This window comes from Diadema setosum, chromosome 7 (genome assembly GCF_964275005.1).
Source record: "Diadema setosum chromosome 7, eeDiaSeto1, whole genome shotgun sequence".
In the NCBI taxonomy this organism is placed as follows: Eukaryota; Metazoa; Echinodermata; class Echinoidea; order Diadematoida; family Diadematidae; genus Diadema; species Diadema setosum.
In genome coordinates, this window is record NC_092691.1 from 34,005,708 (window position 1) to 34,021,773 (window position 16,066).

Consider the following 16,066-nt stretch of genomic DNA (forward strand, 5'->3'; position numbering starts at 1 on the left):
CAAAAAAAGGTCAAGAGAAGCCACGACAACTCAGAGCTTTCATCTGTTTCATGTTTATTGGTTGAATAAATGTTGAACCTGATGTTGTTGTGATGTGTTCTCGAATTCCTGGCCACTCTTGTTTCATGTTGTCTGTAGTGTTTGACCTCTGCTTTTGTTTGTTTGTTTGTTTTTTGTTTTTTGTTGAGGTCTCATTCTTGACATCTAGTCCCCATTTCATAAAAGATGTTAGGATGTCAACTCTTGCTGGAATGGTGGTAATTTCCCATAGCAACAGCAAATCGGGAAGCTGGATTCTTGTTTCCATGACAATTGCCATTCCAGCAAGAGTTGCTGTCACATCAACTTTTCATGAAATCGGGCCTGGGTTTGTCTTGTCTGATGCAAGACCTCTGGTGTGCCTTGCTGTCTAGTGCTTGAGCTCTGATGTTTCATCATGTTGTCCCATGGTTGTCCTGTGTTGTACATGATGTTTTCTAATAGACCTGTGCCATCCATGAGGGCCATTTCCTTTGGAGCCTCGAGTGTCGGAGTTAGCCATGTCCAAAATTCATGAGTGCTATGGTCAGAGTTGGAGTAAAGACATTGGTATTTGTCTGCATCTGGATGAGGGTGTGTCAATATTCAATTGGTAAACCATGCAAGTAAATTTGTTCTATTTTATGCTCTGAAATAGGGAAACATCAATATCCTGGTTCACAGTAAGTATCGCAGGCTGGCTGTGATACCTTTATTTAAGATAGTTAGAAACTTGTTTTTAGTTTTATGACTCTGCAAAGGAAAGCCATTCTTCAAGTATGAGCCACGCTGTAGCTATTAAACTGCAACAACAGTCTGGCATGATGCAGCAGTGTATCAACAGATGAAAAAAGCCACAATAATTTGTATGATGTCTATGACAAATGTTTTCCTGTTGTGTGTGTGTGTGTGTAAAGTGCTAATGCTCTCTGTCACTCTGTGAGAAGTCATCTGTGGTGAAATGAAGATGCCTTCTCGGATCTCCGTAATTCCTACAAAGTTTGGTGGTTAGAGTCAATTTTGACTGAGATGCTTCTAATATGATTAAATGTACTAAGAGACCAATTTATGTAATGTATGCTATTAAATTAAAAAAACATGTAAATCATCTCCAAGAGATACATGTAGATCTGCTGACTTGTAATCTAAATGTGTGATCGAACCAAAACAAATAGTTTGCACATTAATTTATTGGAGTGTGCGAAGACTTAACTGTATATTCTCAAAAAGCAAAAGAGAATGCCTATATGCCAGTGGATGATTCTCATTGGTATTAACAGATTAAGCCATGTTGCAATGATGAATACATCAGTGGTAAAGATATAGATTTCTTGTTGGAACAGAAACAAAAATTCCCACTGTGTGGGACTTAGCAAGTTTGGAAGGCTTTCAAGTATGTTATCAGTAAGCGTGGCAGATGAAGTATATGCCAAACCATGTTTGAAAAAATTATCTTCATTCTCTGTCTCCCCAGACAGAGAATAAGCTCTGTATGAGATCAGATCTGTGATATGTTGATGTATTTAATAGTGATTTCTTGAGTGCCCTCGATATATTTCTTTTCAAGACAGATATACAGATTTGTATTTCAGATATAGGTACGTACGGTACTATGATGTTAAAGAGAGGAAAATGATTGACAACTGTTTCCCAGTGCCAAGCAGAACAGTCTAATTGTGACTTACAGCAGAACATATTAGTTCCTGTTATCTTTCAAGATGTTCAATTGTTTGTAAACTTTGCTTTTATTTGCCCTGTTGCCTCTGAGACCTCGTGATATGATCATGATAGAGTTGGTTACAAAAAATGTGAGAGATTATGTATATCAATCGCTGAGACAGAGCAGGTTTACAGTGATATGCAATGTTTGGAGTACTTAAAAGATGAATATGTGTTTTTCATTTAATAGAGATGTATAATTTCGCTCACATTTTTCTTCTGCAGAATACATCGTGGGGTTCATTTGCTCTGCTGTCTTTGATATATTAATGATTTATTATGGATATGTAAACTTGTCCCTTCCCCCAAATATACACAGCACTTTTGCAAATGGTATGTAATAAGGTAGGAAAGGAAGGGAGGTCTGCCAAGATTTATGAAGTGTGTTCTTCTTTTTCACCCTATTACCTGGCTTCTGTTCCTGCTTATGATGATTTCCACAAACAGTTGAGATCTGCATTATTGAGGGTTGGTCAAATGAACTGCCCTCCTATTACTGTAGGATTTATAAGTTACCATGTGAAGTTGTTACTTGATATTTATACTGCACTTGAAAACACAAGGTCATCGTTGATTTCCCCATTTGCAATGATTAGTGGAACATTCCAAGCCGGCATGCCAAAAGTGCTTATATCAGAGGGATCCATACACCTCTTGGCTGTAATTTTGTCCATGGTTTTGGTACAAATTTAGACTATGAAGTCCAGTGTGAGTTGATTCGCAGAAGTTGCCAGTTTACATAATGGGAAGGTGTATCCCACAAACAACATAATCTTGTTAATGCAGCTGCAGAATCTTTGTTAGAAAAATGAAAAGGTGCAATAGTGCTTGTATTACCTCTCTGTATAATCATTGTTGCATAAAGTTGTAAGTATAGGATATAGTCTAAACCAATGTAGAAGGCTGCTCTGACTCTGCTGTTGTTATCAAGATGTGGCATGCCGTGAATTATTCTTTTTTTTTTTTTCATTGTCAACAGATGTGGCACCCATGTTAGACGTGCTTGCATTTTGACCCATTCTACAGTGGTAATGGAATTATTTGTGTAAGAGTCCAAACTCACTTTGATCTGGCCATCACTTTTCCTGAATTTCTATTATCTGGACATACATGTGTGTTTTCCGTGCAGAGTCTCACCAAAAAAAAAAAAAAAAAAAAACACTAAAAACTCGCAATTCACTTTGCAAGTGCCCATCATAAATTCCTGTTACTGTGATATGATGTATTATCCATACCGCCCACAATGCTGTTACTAGAAAAAAAAAGTATGCAGCCTCCATGGGTGGTCTGATCAGGGAGAAGGGAGGGAGACAGACCTCCCAGTTTTGAAATGTCTTTGCTTGTGAGCAAATTCCAAGAAAGGGTATTAATTTACTCATATTTCATGTCATTTCCACATTCGTCGCCGGTCACACGAACCGACGAATCCCTCAGGTTTGCAAAAGAATGACAATTCAAGAAAATCGCGTTTGAAGTTAAGCCATTTTTGACTTATGGTTGCTACACTTTCATGTCTATAATTTCCAATTATTTTTGTAGTACATCAGACTTCAATTCTTGCTCTAACTTGTGAAGTTTTTATCAAATTGTATTGTTAACAAATAAGCGGGAAATCGTCAAAGAGCTGCATGCATGTATTTTCGGTCTGCAAAGAAGGTCATTTTCCATGTGTGTCCATATGTACATGTACATTGAGCGTTGTCATTGTCAACGCATGTATTACATAGTATGCGCACTGTGCGCGCGGTCAATGAACTGTTGAATCTCAAAAACTACACGTAAGTCAATGCGCACTGATTCGTCGGTTCGGTGACCGCGCGTACTATTACGCGCGGTCACCGAAGCGTCGAATCGCCCGATTGTTTAACACACGCGTCTATGGGGAAAACAGATAATTTTCACAAATGGAATTACATACTTCTACAAAAGTGATAACTATGTAAAAATTACACCGAATTACACACTGAGAATTTCAGAATATGTAGTATGGAATATCTACTATCGAAATGAGTAAAAATCTCAAAATCGAAAATTTGACCCAAAATCGAGTGATTCGTCGGTTCGTGTGACCGGCGACGCATTGTGTGAGCGATAAAACATCAAAATATCATGTGAGTGATTATGTTAATCGTAAATTAAACACTGCTTGTGTATACCGTGAAGTCAACTTCATAGACAGTGGCGAGCTTGAGTGTATCTCACTCTGGCTACATCACTTAGGTCTATATGGGATGGTTGCCGGTCCCACCATAGCCGAATAATCAAGGATGGACTGTTTTTATCTTTTTTATTTTCTTTATACTGTAGCAAATTGACAAGACTAGAAGCTCTAGTAAATGAAATCCTATTCTATAGGTTAATCACATGGATAACGGTCTATTTGTGTTTCTCTTCTCTGTTGAGAAGGTAGAACAAGTTAGAATTATGAAAGCTGTGATGTTAAAAAGTACAGTTTGCCTTAATTGCAATCTTTCAACTGGTATTAAGCTTTTCCTTCCTTACCAGAATGCTGCTATGCAAACGGAATTGCTCAGTGTTCATAAACTTCGATTTGAAGATTTTCACAAGTCGCAAGGGAGTTTATCAGTCGTGGTAAAGATTAAATCTTTTAAGAAACTTTGCTTTGTATCTGGTAGAACATTTATACATCTTTAACTGTTCACTTTTTACTTTTTTTTTAATAATTTGCCTAAGTGATTACAGATGTCCTCATCGTATCTGGCTCTGATAGACTGAATGTGTATGAATAAAGGAAATGTATGTCCATAGAATCACAGTAGTTATAAAACTACTACAAAGGAAGGGTAACAATTCAAAATGCAAATTGCAGCCTTCTAATACAGCTGTGTGGTATAATCCCTCAAAAAAGGTAAAAACAACCCTTGTACCCTTGTGAATATTGTATGATAATTATGTAAAGCAGTTATCAAATTCTCCTGTATATCAACCACGGAACTTTAATTGTGTGATCATTGGTTATACAATGCCTTTACAGGAATCATAGGATACAATGATGTATGTGTTATATTACTGTGGAGATCATACATTTATCCAAAATATATTAATTAGTATCCTCTCTGAGGTCAAAGAATTTGAGCCCAAACTGAGGTTGCACCTGATGTAAGTATAGGGTGCATTGGTGTATTGATTGCATTATATTGATATCTTGTTTGTGCTCAAAAGATTATGAGTGAAATAAAATTGTAATCCTGCAAATTAAATGAAAATAGACTGATCCTTCATTTATTCTGTAATTCATGCTTGGTGTCATACAGTGAAGTGCAGATCTTCAAATCAACATTGGTGCAGGCAAGGCAGGTAAGATTATGTTCCCTGTTTGGTTTGTACAGCTCAGTGCATTATTCTAGTGGTGCCACAGGTAATGATGACAGTAATATTTTCATCAAATTTCTTCCTAGAAGCTAATATGTATGATATGCATGTGATATACCAAGCAGTAATACTAGTATATGTGATGAGCCATCAATTTTTTTTTTTTGGCTCCTTTTCTGAAGTATGACAGAAGATGATACTGAAGAGTGCAGTGCGATTCCTTCTATAATCTGTTCCACATAAAACTACCACAACACATAACAAAGACTGCAAATGTCCTGGTTCTCATAATTAACATGTTGCTTCTGGCAACTTGATGGGTATTGTGGCAAGTCCATGAAGAGTTTAGAAATGAGTAGAAAACGGGTTACTGCTCCCCAATATCTACTAATCTACTACAAATGTAATATGATATCTACAGCAGAGTGTAATCCCTGTACCAGCAGGGGGTTTCTCCTTCGTGCTCTCCCTTCCTCTCTCTCTTTGCTATCTACTATCTATCATCTATCTATCTATCTATCTATCTATCATCTATCTATCTATCTATCTATCTATCTATCTATCTATCTATCATCTATCTATCTATCTATCATCTATCTATCTATCATCTATCTATCTATCTATCATCTATCTATCTATCATCTATCTATCTATCTATCTATCTATCTATCTATCTATCTATCTATCTATCTATCTATCTATCTATCATCTATCTATCTATCATCTATCTATCTATCTATCTATCTATCTATCTATCTATCATCTATCTATCTATCTATCATCTATCTATCTATCATCTATCTATCTATCTATCTATCTATCTATCTATCTATCTATCTATCTATCTATCCATCTAACATGTTGCAATATCGACACATAAGAAGAAGCATGGATACTGCATACGGTACACAGAGATATAGCACAAATTAAGAGGTATTTTCATGATTGCTTATTTGACCAAGAAGCAAACAATAGAGTACAACAGTACAAATATCAACATTTCCTGATACGTTACATATGAGAATAGCACAGGACAATAAGGGGAGGAAAATGCTGCATGTTGGGCTAGGTTGGCACAGCAATAAAATTTGGATTGCGGAGCTGTTGCTCAGGAGCATGTTGGCCAAAACATGTCCATGCAAGCAGGTGCACATGACAAGAGGTATATGAACGCTACACTAGACTAGGGTACATGCACCCCCCCCCCCCCAAAAAAAAAAAAAAAAAATATATATATATATATATAGATATATATATATATATATATTGATGTTACTTAGGGTACACATAGATTATATTTACTCCCTCCCTTCGAAAGCATCCTTCTAGCTCTGGACTACCAAAACATCTATACTCCCTAGGCTTTTTACAGGCTTTTCCTGCCTTGGACCCCCCCCCCCCCCCCGAATCTCAAATAAAAATTTTCACCATATTTGGAGACATCTTTTAATCACCCTGGAGTCGCCTTCTTTCTATCTTCTTCAGAAAAAGGATGGGGAAACACGAGCTTAACAGAGACTATTAAGGTTAGCCCTGTAACTGATTTCTCATGAAGAATTTAATTATCTGTAGGAAGGGTGGTCATGCTGCCCATTAGTTTGGAAGCACTAGTAGGCCCCTACCAGATTTCTATGGGACACTATAGTGGCGGATCCGGGGGGGGGGGCATTTAATTTTTCTTAGAATGAAAGAAATAAAAATGAAAAAATGAAAGGGGGTGTATGACCCTTTAACTTTAATTTTCGATTATAGTCGTGGCACCAGAAAATTATGCTGAAGCCTTTTCATTTCTTTACTTGTCAGCTGATTGAACCCGGAAGTGGCACCAGAAATATTTTTTTTTTTTTGCGCCCACCCCTCCCCCACGGAATTCTTGGATCCTTCTTATATTGCATTTAGTCTGACATAAAGTTTGACTCCAGTGTGAAAGCTGCGCTACTGTGCACAGAATTGAAACAGTCAAGAAAGGGACGTCCAGAAATTGGCGAGAGCGCCAGCTCACGTCATAGTCAGAGTAGCGCTGTCAACTGCAGTGTGTGCACAGAACTCGAGTTCTGTGAGTGTGTGTCACAGAACTCTCACGTAAGAGTTCTGTGGTGTGTGCACCGTATACAACCTCTGTCCGACGTCCATGAACGCTGATGGCGCTCTATGGCAACGAGAATGGCGTACTTAGATACCTGAAACATGCATGAGAATTTCTGTTTTTTACATGATATTGTCAAGGTATGTTCACACGCAAAGCTGTCATTGCTTCTAGAGAATCATTATGATTTTGAATCAGTTAGTAAAAATGACCGTCTTCGATGTTTGATAGCACATTCACATGTTGGAAGTTTCATAAGGCCGTGTTCGTAAGTTACGTGAGCCCCACGTACTTAAAATGAAGTTGGAGACGTCTATCTCGCCAATCCAAGGTCCAGGACTGGGACAGATTTTTGGCTGAGAGCATCTTCTTCTTTGCTTGAATTCCTCCAGTCAGAAGAACTGCCAGACAGAGTTATATACACTCACATCTCTCATTGCTTCTAGAGAATCATTATGAATGTGAATTTAAAAAACAAAGAGTTTATGTCACTGAATGAATAGACACACTCTAACGTAAACACGTTAGTTTTCTGTGTAACGTTAGACCATATTTCTACTAACGTTAGGCCATAGCTTAGAACCCTATAGACCGTCTAGAAACCTAGAATATAAGGTCACAGGATTTACAAATTCACCAATGATAGTGAACAGTTGCCAGTAATGCACAATTGCCGATAGTAATTATACTACGGTCTAGGCCTAAAATTTATAGGCCTACAGTTGTATGATTGGTATGTAGACACTTGAGTTCTAAGTTCTAGAATCTACATGTAGTGTCTATGTCAAGAAGAAAGCTCAGAGAAAGATTATGAAGCTCCAGTTAAAACTCCACCTTTGAGATGTTTGGATGTTTGTTCTACTCATCCAAGATCTAAATAGGGAGGGGTTTTTTCCAGTCTGAGAGGAATATAGACGAGAGCCCTCGATGCAATGCCTGTCCAATTCGCCTATCCAGTAAATACTGTATTGGCACAGTGTATACAGAGAGTGACAGTGGATGAAAACTGGCGAGTCTTCAAATGTGGTTGATGTGGACCTTTTCCAAAGTCTTTCATTGTCTTTCAGGTCTAAGTCTAGTCTACCAGACTTACCAGTTAGAAGTAGAACCTAAAATTCTAGGTGTAATGATAACCTTTTGCAATTCCATGGATTTCATTGCCTCTGTTATGTAGAACTGACCATGGATGAAGGTGCGCCAGGGTCGGGAGCACAACCAAAACCTCTGATGGGGAGGCCATCATCCAACAGGGCTCGTGTATCCAGCACCAGCACCTCTCCACGAAGTGCTGGCGGTAGTCGCCTGTCTCCTCGAAACTTATCAGCTGTTCCCCATGGTGGCCAGCCATTTACTAGAACTTCTCCCGCCCCGCAAATCTATGGTAGGGTGACTCCTCTTAATCTTGAGGCTGCATCACCAAGTGCTCTTGACAGAATCTCCCCTAGCAGCTTGCAAGGTAGCAACAGAGCAAGGCTTCCCCCAGTCACACCGCCGGCGTCCAAGAAGAAATCGGCAAAGCAGACATCTCCAAGACAGAAGTCTGGGTCAAAGGCTGTGGTGCCAAAGTCGGCAGGAACACTAGCAGCCCTGAAGACTGCTCAGGAGGCCATGCCAATAGTCAAGAAAGATGGCATGTACTTTCCAAAAGGTAGCAAATCATTTATTTTGAGCACTCACATTTATGAATCTGACTTGGTATTTAGATGGGGAGGGTTAAAAACAAGCATTATGTACATTGTATGTCTGCATGTATATCTCTGTTTTGTTTGTTAATTTGTTTGTTTGTTTTTTTAAAGAGTGGCCAATGTGTCAATGTGGGAATGAAAACAAGTCAAAGTTGTTACAATATAACATTTCATAGAACATTTCATGTAAATAACAGAAGGTGAGCATAATCTTGCTCCAGCTTTGTGTAATTAACATAAAATATTTGGCAAGTGAAACCAGACTGTTTAATCAAGGTACATTGTACAAGTGTAGGTCATCTATTTTCATTTAGATGAAGTCTGATAGCTTGAATTTCATGTTAAGCACTTGATATGATGGGTTTGATTCACAAGTGGGGTAAAGTGCTAGTTCCATAGGCTTTAACTGACCTGTAATAAACAATAATGGCTGTACACTAAAATTAGTAACTAATACAATGGAAACATACATATGTACATGTAGGTACATGTAAATATCATTATGACTGTTTTGGTATCACTAATCCAAACAGACGCTCATGCACTGTAACTATGACTTGTAAGTATTTCAAACCATCTTTCTTATTTGATAATGTTTCCTGCTGTACTGGTGGTAATATTTGCAGGGATGGATTAATTATTCCAATTTCTGAAAAGGGGCAATATCATGAGCCTTCAGGGGCAACACAGTACATTGTAATTGCCTAGGAGGATATAGTGAATGGATAGTTACGTGAAAAGAAGTTTATACAATGGAATGTCATATCCAAACTAATAGTCAAGCACTGATCCATTTGAGGTGTTACAGCCAGAGAGAACGCAAATCAAAATAGAGCATCGCAGTTTTCCACAGTTACCCACACAGGTAAAAGAGTGCCAATAAGTACTAAGGGTATTGCAGAAGTTATCACTCGTTTGCCTGAAGAAAGCATTAGATTGTGTAATTTGTGCAAAATGGATCCTACAGTTTGTACTTTTTCCGGCCTGAAAATGCAATAGATTCGAGCAGAAAGTAATTCACACATAGATACAGTGTAGCTTTGAAAGCATTCAATTGAAATTGGTTGTCTGATCACCATTTCAGGATACACTCTGCGTCCCATCATTCCTGCCAAGAAGGCGGAGCTCATCGATGTTGCTAGGGCGATGAACCGTGAGGAGTTTGGGCCCCGAGTCAAGAAACTCTTTGACCCAGAGACTCAAGCAGCCACAGAAGCCATCAAGTCAGGTGTGTTCTTAATTAAGTCATCACATGTCATTTTGTCTTTGTAAGCTATTACTGTACGAGCTGAAATTTTCGCGGTGGTTTTATTTTCGCGAATTTCGCAAATCGCCTTGAACAGCGAAAATAACAACACGTGAATATAACAACGCGCAAATAAGTAAGTTCAGTTAGACCCTCGCAACCACGAAATTAACAACACGCGAAAATGTCCTCCGAGTAGCAATTCGCGAAAATATCTGTACGCGAAAAATTTCAGCTCGTACAGTATCCACTGTCGCTAATCAGTATGTATTTGACATCACATTTGTACAGCTGTACAGTGTATTTCACTTCATTAATAAAGGGAAGACAATGTTGGCTTAGGCTGTAAGAATATTTTAATTTTCATCACCCTCAGGTAGAAAATAATGTGTGTTTTCTCATTCCTTAAAAGATGAAAGCAGAGCGACTGTTAATTTATCACAGTTTGGTCTCTTTGGAAATACAGATACAAATGTAGCAGGCGTGTTTCATGTGATTGCCTCTGAGTGACTATGTAGTGATTGAATATGGACATTGGTAGATGGAGTGAGGAAGAGTACAAAATATAACTTTAGGAGTGATGATGTATATTCTTTTGGCACCGAACTCTCTTATTTTGCACTGGAACAAAAGCACAGATAGGACAGCTGTTGGTTAAACTATGACTCAAAGAGAGAGCCAAACAATAGAGTTGTGTCACACTGCATTATTTTGTAGTAATCAAAGTCTCAAAGTATCCATCTCCATCTGTGTTAGCTTGGTCTACAAAAGCATGACAGGTTTATACTTATGCACCATCATTTTTCTGGCCACTCTCTGGTGTAGGCGTGTACATTGGGTGGCGCTGTCCAGAATTCACATGGGATTGCATCAGGGTGGGACGTCTGTCCAGGTGTTTCTGCGGACACCTCTTGCAGGAACATGCACCTTACAATGGTGAGTCACGCTCTTTGCAAATTGAGTATTTGAATCTTTCCATAAAGTCACGCTCTTTGCAAATTGAGTATTTGAATCTTTCCATAAATTCAGATACTTTGCATCAACTACCCTATGTTGAATGGCTGGACTACTATAAACTTTTTAACAAAATGCAGTGGTGCTGCTTTACATCATGTCGTTTTTTTATTTTATTTTTTATAATGTCAATGTACTTCTATTTGTATCATATCATTTACAGCATCATCAGCTTTAACGTTTTTGTGAATAGACAATGCAGCACATAGTTATTGTTATTAATTGTAAATTACCTACGGTAGTATAGCGTGCATATTTGTTGTTGCTGTTGATTTTTTATTATGATTTCACAGCTACAGTTGTACTGCTTGGGATGATTTGGTTTCTCAGCCTGCTACTGGATGCTGTGATATTTAAAATAAAAAACAAATCATCCTTGTCAAACTTAATTAGGTGAAGCAAACATTGTGTTGCAAGCGTTGTCAATATTGGGATATTAATTCATTATATCTTTGTTGTTGATTTGAATATCAACTCATGGGAAGCAAAATTCTATGTGTCAGGAATGTTCCACTCAAACCATCTGCTCATGTGCGCTGACAAAACGTGAATTCTTAAGAGTACAATGTTTAGCACTGTCATAAAGGGTGAGACTTGAATTCTGTCAAGATTAGGTTCAGTGAAGAATTAACAGATTATGCAGGCAAGCATGATGAAATAGTTGTCTCAAATGTATTGAGTGATGAAGCAATATATTCTTTCTTTTTTGTTTTTCTACTTCATTAGGACGGAGTGTGAAAGTTCCTTGTGCGCAGAGTGGCTGTCGCTGCCCTGCATTCGCATTCATTCCAGGCAGGCCGGAGGATATCGGAGAATTCTGGTTTCAGCGCCGAAGGAACTTTGACCCCTCCACGTGGCGGGCCAAGTGCAGGTGTAAACACACCCACGAGCAGCATGATGTGACTGGCCTTAGGAGATGCAGGGCAAGAGGTATGTCAGTTTCTTCACAAAGCAACCTTCATTATTAAAAGCAGTGTGAAGGTGTGAACGTATGTATTTTGGTTTCATTCCACCACTCACAATGTGATTTAGAATTAGGCATCTCTTCCTATACCACTTAATTTAACAACAAGAAACTGAGATAGAGGAAATTTGAAGAGTATAGCTTGCTTGAAGTATTGTTTTTCTTCCTATATTATTAATTTGTGACATACGTTGAACAGATGAAGCTTTTGTATATTTGATAGTTTAGCAGCTATTAGTTGCATTCTAACTGAAAGATATGACACGCCAGACAGCTTGCACATAGAAAAAGTGAGAGAAAAATCATGAAGGTGCCATCTTATCCAAGCATCGCCTGGAGAATGGGAGAAGTATTTGTGGATGTAACTGCTTGAGAAATGAAAGGAGAGTAGAAAGCAAGAGGAACAGATTGGTGATGAGGAAAGTGAAGAAAAATGTGCTGCACTGGTAGTTTTGTCTACACAGGTATTGGGTACATGTCACCAGCGGAACAAGAGAAGATCAGGAAAAACACCTTTTCATGGCTGGTATCTTTTGATTTTGTTTGTGGTAGGTTGCGGCTGTGGAGCGTTCAACTCCAACTTCTTGTGTGCGGCGTGTGACAGACACTGGGAGGACCATGAGACTGTGTTTGAGACAGAGACAGAGAGGATGAAGAAAAACATCCCCTGTGGTAAGAAATGAGACATCCTTATGCAACTCATGACATGACATGACATGACATGACATGACATGACATGACATGACATGACATGACATGACATGACATGACATTACAACTTATGATATCCTTCAACCTGAACACCGCACACCTGCCAGCTTACTTCTTTATGACTCTTTCGAATGGGTCCACACAAGAAAGTTCACATGGCCCAATGTGTTCCAACATTTGAAGCGTATATATTGACCCGTTAAGGACAAGTCGTGAGTATACTCGGGCAGGTGTCTGTGGGGAAATGTGTGTTGTACCAAAATCAGCCCGTCCTCAACGGGTTAAAATGTTATGCTATGCAATTAATGTAACATTTACATATGGGCATGATATAGTTGCATGTACATGATATGTCCAGTTTTATTGGACAGAACTAGTCTAATTCACACTTGAACTAGGATATGCATTTCAGGTTAGTATTTTACACCCAAAGTTAACTGCAGTCCTTATTTAACTAAAATTATTTCATACGTTTTTGCTTTGAAAAGTTGATATTATTTGATTTGTTTGTTTGTTTGTTTTTGTTTGTTTGTTTTTGCGTTATGTTTTGTACGTGCAGTGCTCACATTGAGTGGAATTTTCATAGCTAGACAAAGGTTGACCTTCAATGGAATAAGGTATACCCTACTGGTCATAATGATGTTTTGTAGTGCCTCCTAGAAATTTACTTTTCACATGCCATTATTGTTGCAACTGTTGCATGAAAATAAGGGAGGGGGACAGCATACCAGTATTATATAGCCCTGTCCATCTTCTGCCATGTCATGGAATGTCTGATTTCTTATATGCAAGATTGCAAACTGTTTACTCTTTGTGTTGCCAACAGGCCAGGACTACTTGCCATTTGCCGAGATGCCCAACCTCCGGAATATGGCTCTGACTGGGGTGGACGATGACCCGGGCATCTATACTGCCCTTGTGGAGGGCGAGGGCGCTATTCCCAGGAGCCAGCGTGCAATAACACAGGACACCCCCTTCATGCCCCCCTCAGGATCAGGATTTAACCCAGTGTGGGACTGAATGATCACTCCCAGGAAAAGGATGTTTAATCTACTGTGGAGGCTGTGATATTCCTTATATGAGACTAGACCATCTGGCACAGAAAAGCAACCCATGATGTAGTAGTCTTTTTTGCTGAGCATAATGTAAGGCTGTGGTGAGATACATTGATGCCGTCTTCACTTTCTTTGACCAGCGTTCTTGTGAATGAATTGAATTTGGCAATGCCCGAAAAGATATGAGCATGGTACAGTGCCTCCTTTTTGAACAGTTTAGATGAAGGTACTGCGAAGGAGGCATGGTAGTTCTGATGGTAGTGGTAGCGACGCTAATCAAAATCAGTCATGAAGGTAAAATTTTACGAAACAACAATGTGAGACATATGTTGCTTGACAGTAAGTAGACAAGGAAGTATACTGCAGGTCACTTTGATAGTCTTAGTAAAAATTTGCATGCATTTCATTGTGTGATGACCAGGTAAGAGGAAACTTGTTTTCAAAGCTGTTCAAGTTCTAGCTGATGTAGTGCACTAATGTCATAATGCTACACTGAGAAAGATGCAATGAAAAAAGGTGCCTATTACCATTCCATCCCCTCGGTCCTATTATAGGAAAGAAATATGAGTACACCACGTGCAACCAAACAGCAGCATAACAAGTGCATGCCTGGTAATGAAATCTTGGAACTAGCATTGATTGTGCTTATGATATGTGACCTGCTACAACAAAAGGATCCGAAAGTTGAAGGAGCTTGACTTCCTGAAAATGATATGACATTATTCCCTTACTCTTTGGCTTTCATTGCATACGTAACACGACTCATGATTTTAACCCGTTGAGGACGGGCTGATTTTGCTACAACACGCATTCCCCATAGACACTTGCCCGAGTATACTCGGGACTCGTCCTCAACGGGTTAAGGGAGCATGTCGAGTGGTCTATGCACAACCAATCAGTAACCAGGATGCCGTGCACTCACCAATTATATCACTCCCTCATTGCTGGGGGCAGAGTCTATCTGTGGCACTAAATCCAAATTTTCGGACATGTTACTGCTCTGTTTAAACTCTTAAAATCATGGTTTAGAAAAACGCTGATTTCTTCCCTTTCCTGTGATCATTTACCTTCTAAATTCCGGCAGATGACAGATGAAATATATTAGACAACAAAATTATGTCAAAAACAGAATGTTGATGGTTTTGCCCAATTTGATGATCTGACTTCAAACTCAGTTTTCTCGGCTTAGCCGTCAATGACTTTTGGATCCTTTTGATGTGGAGGGTCACAGATAAAGTGTGGAAATGGAGATATTGTGCAGTATGAGGGGCGAGACCGAGGGTGATACTGGAGAAAGGCAACGCCACAGGTATACGGAGGATTGTGTATGCTTTGCAAATACACGTTGCATTGGTGGTTTGCAGTCTGAGCACATTGAAACCAACATTGTCAATGTGGTCGTGTTACCCAGAATATCCAACGAAATGACGAGTCAGTATAAGACAGTGCTCCGCTCTCTGCAAGCGAAACCCATCCACACTCCGGTTTCGCTCCTAAGGCCTTTTTTTTTTTTTTTTTTTTTTGCCATTTCCTCCTAGTAATTGTCATCAGCCTGGTTGCATAGTCTGCATTCCTCTCATTCCCTCAGAGACCCAAGGACACATATCGAAGTCATTATTTGTATCACTTTTATCATTTTTATGAGAAATTTATGTAAGACAAGAGGACAGTCTTTCATCCATCTATTCGAAATATGCAAATGAACCTTGTATACAAATTTTATATTTATCTTTGTATAGCCTACTGTATATCTTTGTCTATGCCAGTTTTTGTTTTAGAGTATGTGATATGTTTTATATATGTTATATATATATAATATATATATATATATATATATATATATATATATATATATATATATATATATATATATATATATATATATATAATTTTAATACAAAATCAAGTATTTACATGTATATGCCAATGTGTACTTGCTGCTGTCAGTTTACAGCTGAGTGAAGTTTGAAATATGATTAATTTTCCAAGCTACTAATTAATTACTGTCTTTGTCTACCAAAGTTTGAGTGCTTGGCCGTTCCAAATCCAAGTTGGCTCTGTATTCTTTCTAGCCAAATTCATCTTCGTCTGACCTACCTACCTGATTTGTTGGATTTTCTGTGTGTCTCATGTCCTAGCCTAGTACACTTTGCTTACCTCCTGTCAGTTTAGCTACAAGTGTTTTGACGTCTTGATTCACACTCACGAATCTTGACTTGATGAACATGGGAGTGA

General features: G+C 38.6%; 1 protein-coding gene across 2 annotated transcripts; it reads left to right on the forward strand.

Annotated features, from left to right (window-relative positions):
* Window positions 1-7,215: 7,215 nt before the first annotated feature.
* LOC140230773 (uncharacterized) lies at window positions 7,216-14,418 on the forward strand. Of its 2 annotated transcripts, none has more exons than XM_072310912.1 (7): window positions 7,216-7,296; window positions 8,331-8,804; window positions 9,926-10,069; window positions 10,913-11,023; window positions 11,828-12,031; window positions 12,618-12,737; window positions 13,603-14,418. In XM_072310912.1, the coding sequence occupies exons 2-7, from the start codon at window positions 8,339-8,341 to the stop codon at window positions 13,794-13,796; spliced, it is 1,239 nt and encodes a 412-aa protein (XP_072167013.1). In that variant the 5' UTR covers window positions 7,216-7,296; window positions 8,331-8,338; the 3' UTR covers window positions 13,797-14,418. The 2 variants fall into 2 exon arrangements, with proteins under 2 accessions (XP_072167013.1, XP_072167014.1); XM_072310913.1 differs by lacking the exon at window positions 7,216-7,296 and adding an exon at window positions 7,367-7,424.
* Window positions 14,419-16,066: the final 1,648 nt, after the last annotated feature.

What these genes read in the sequence shown, in the direction of transcription:
- LOC140230773 (XM_072310912.1), top strand. Translation starts at nt 8,339, where the DNA reads ATGGATGAAGGTGCGCCAGGGTCGGGAGCACAACCAAAACCTCTGATG. An exon ending in CACAGAAGCCATCAAGTCAG is followed by an intron (nt 10,070 to 10,912) that starts GTGTGTTCTTAA and finishes TCTCTGGTGTAG; the next exon opens with GCGTGTACATTGGGTGGCGC. An exon ending in GAAGAAAAACATCCCCTGTG is followed by an intron (nt 12,738 to 13,602) that starts GTAAGAAATGAG and finishes TGTTGCCAACAG; the next exon opens with GCCAGGACTACTTGCCATTT.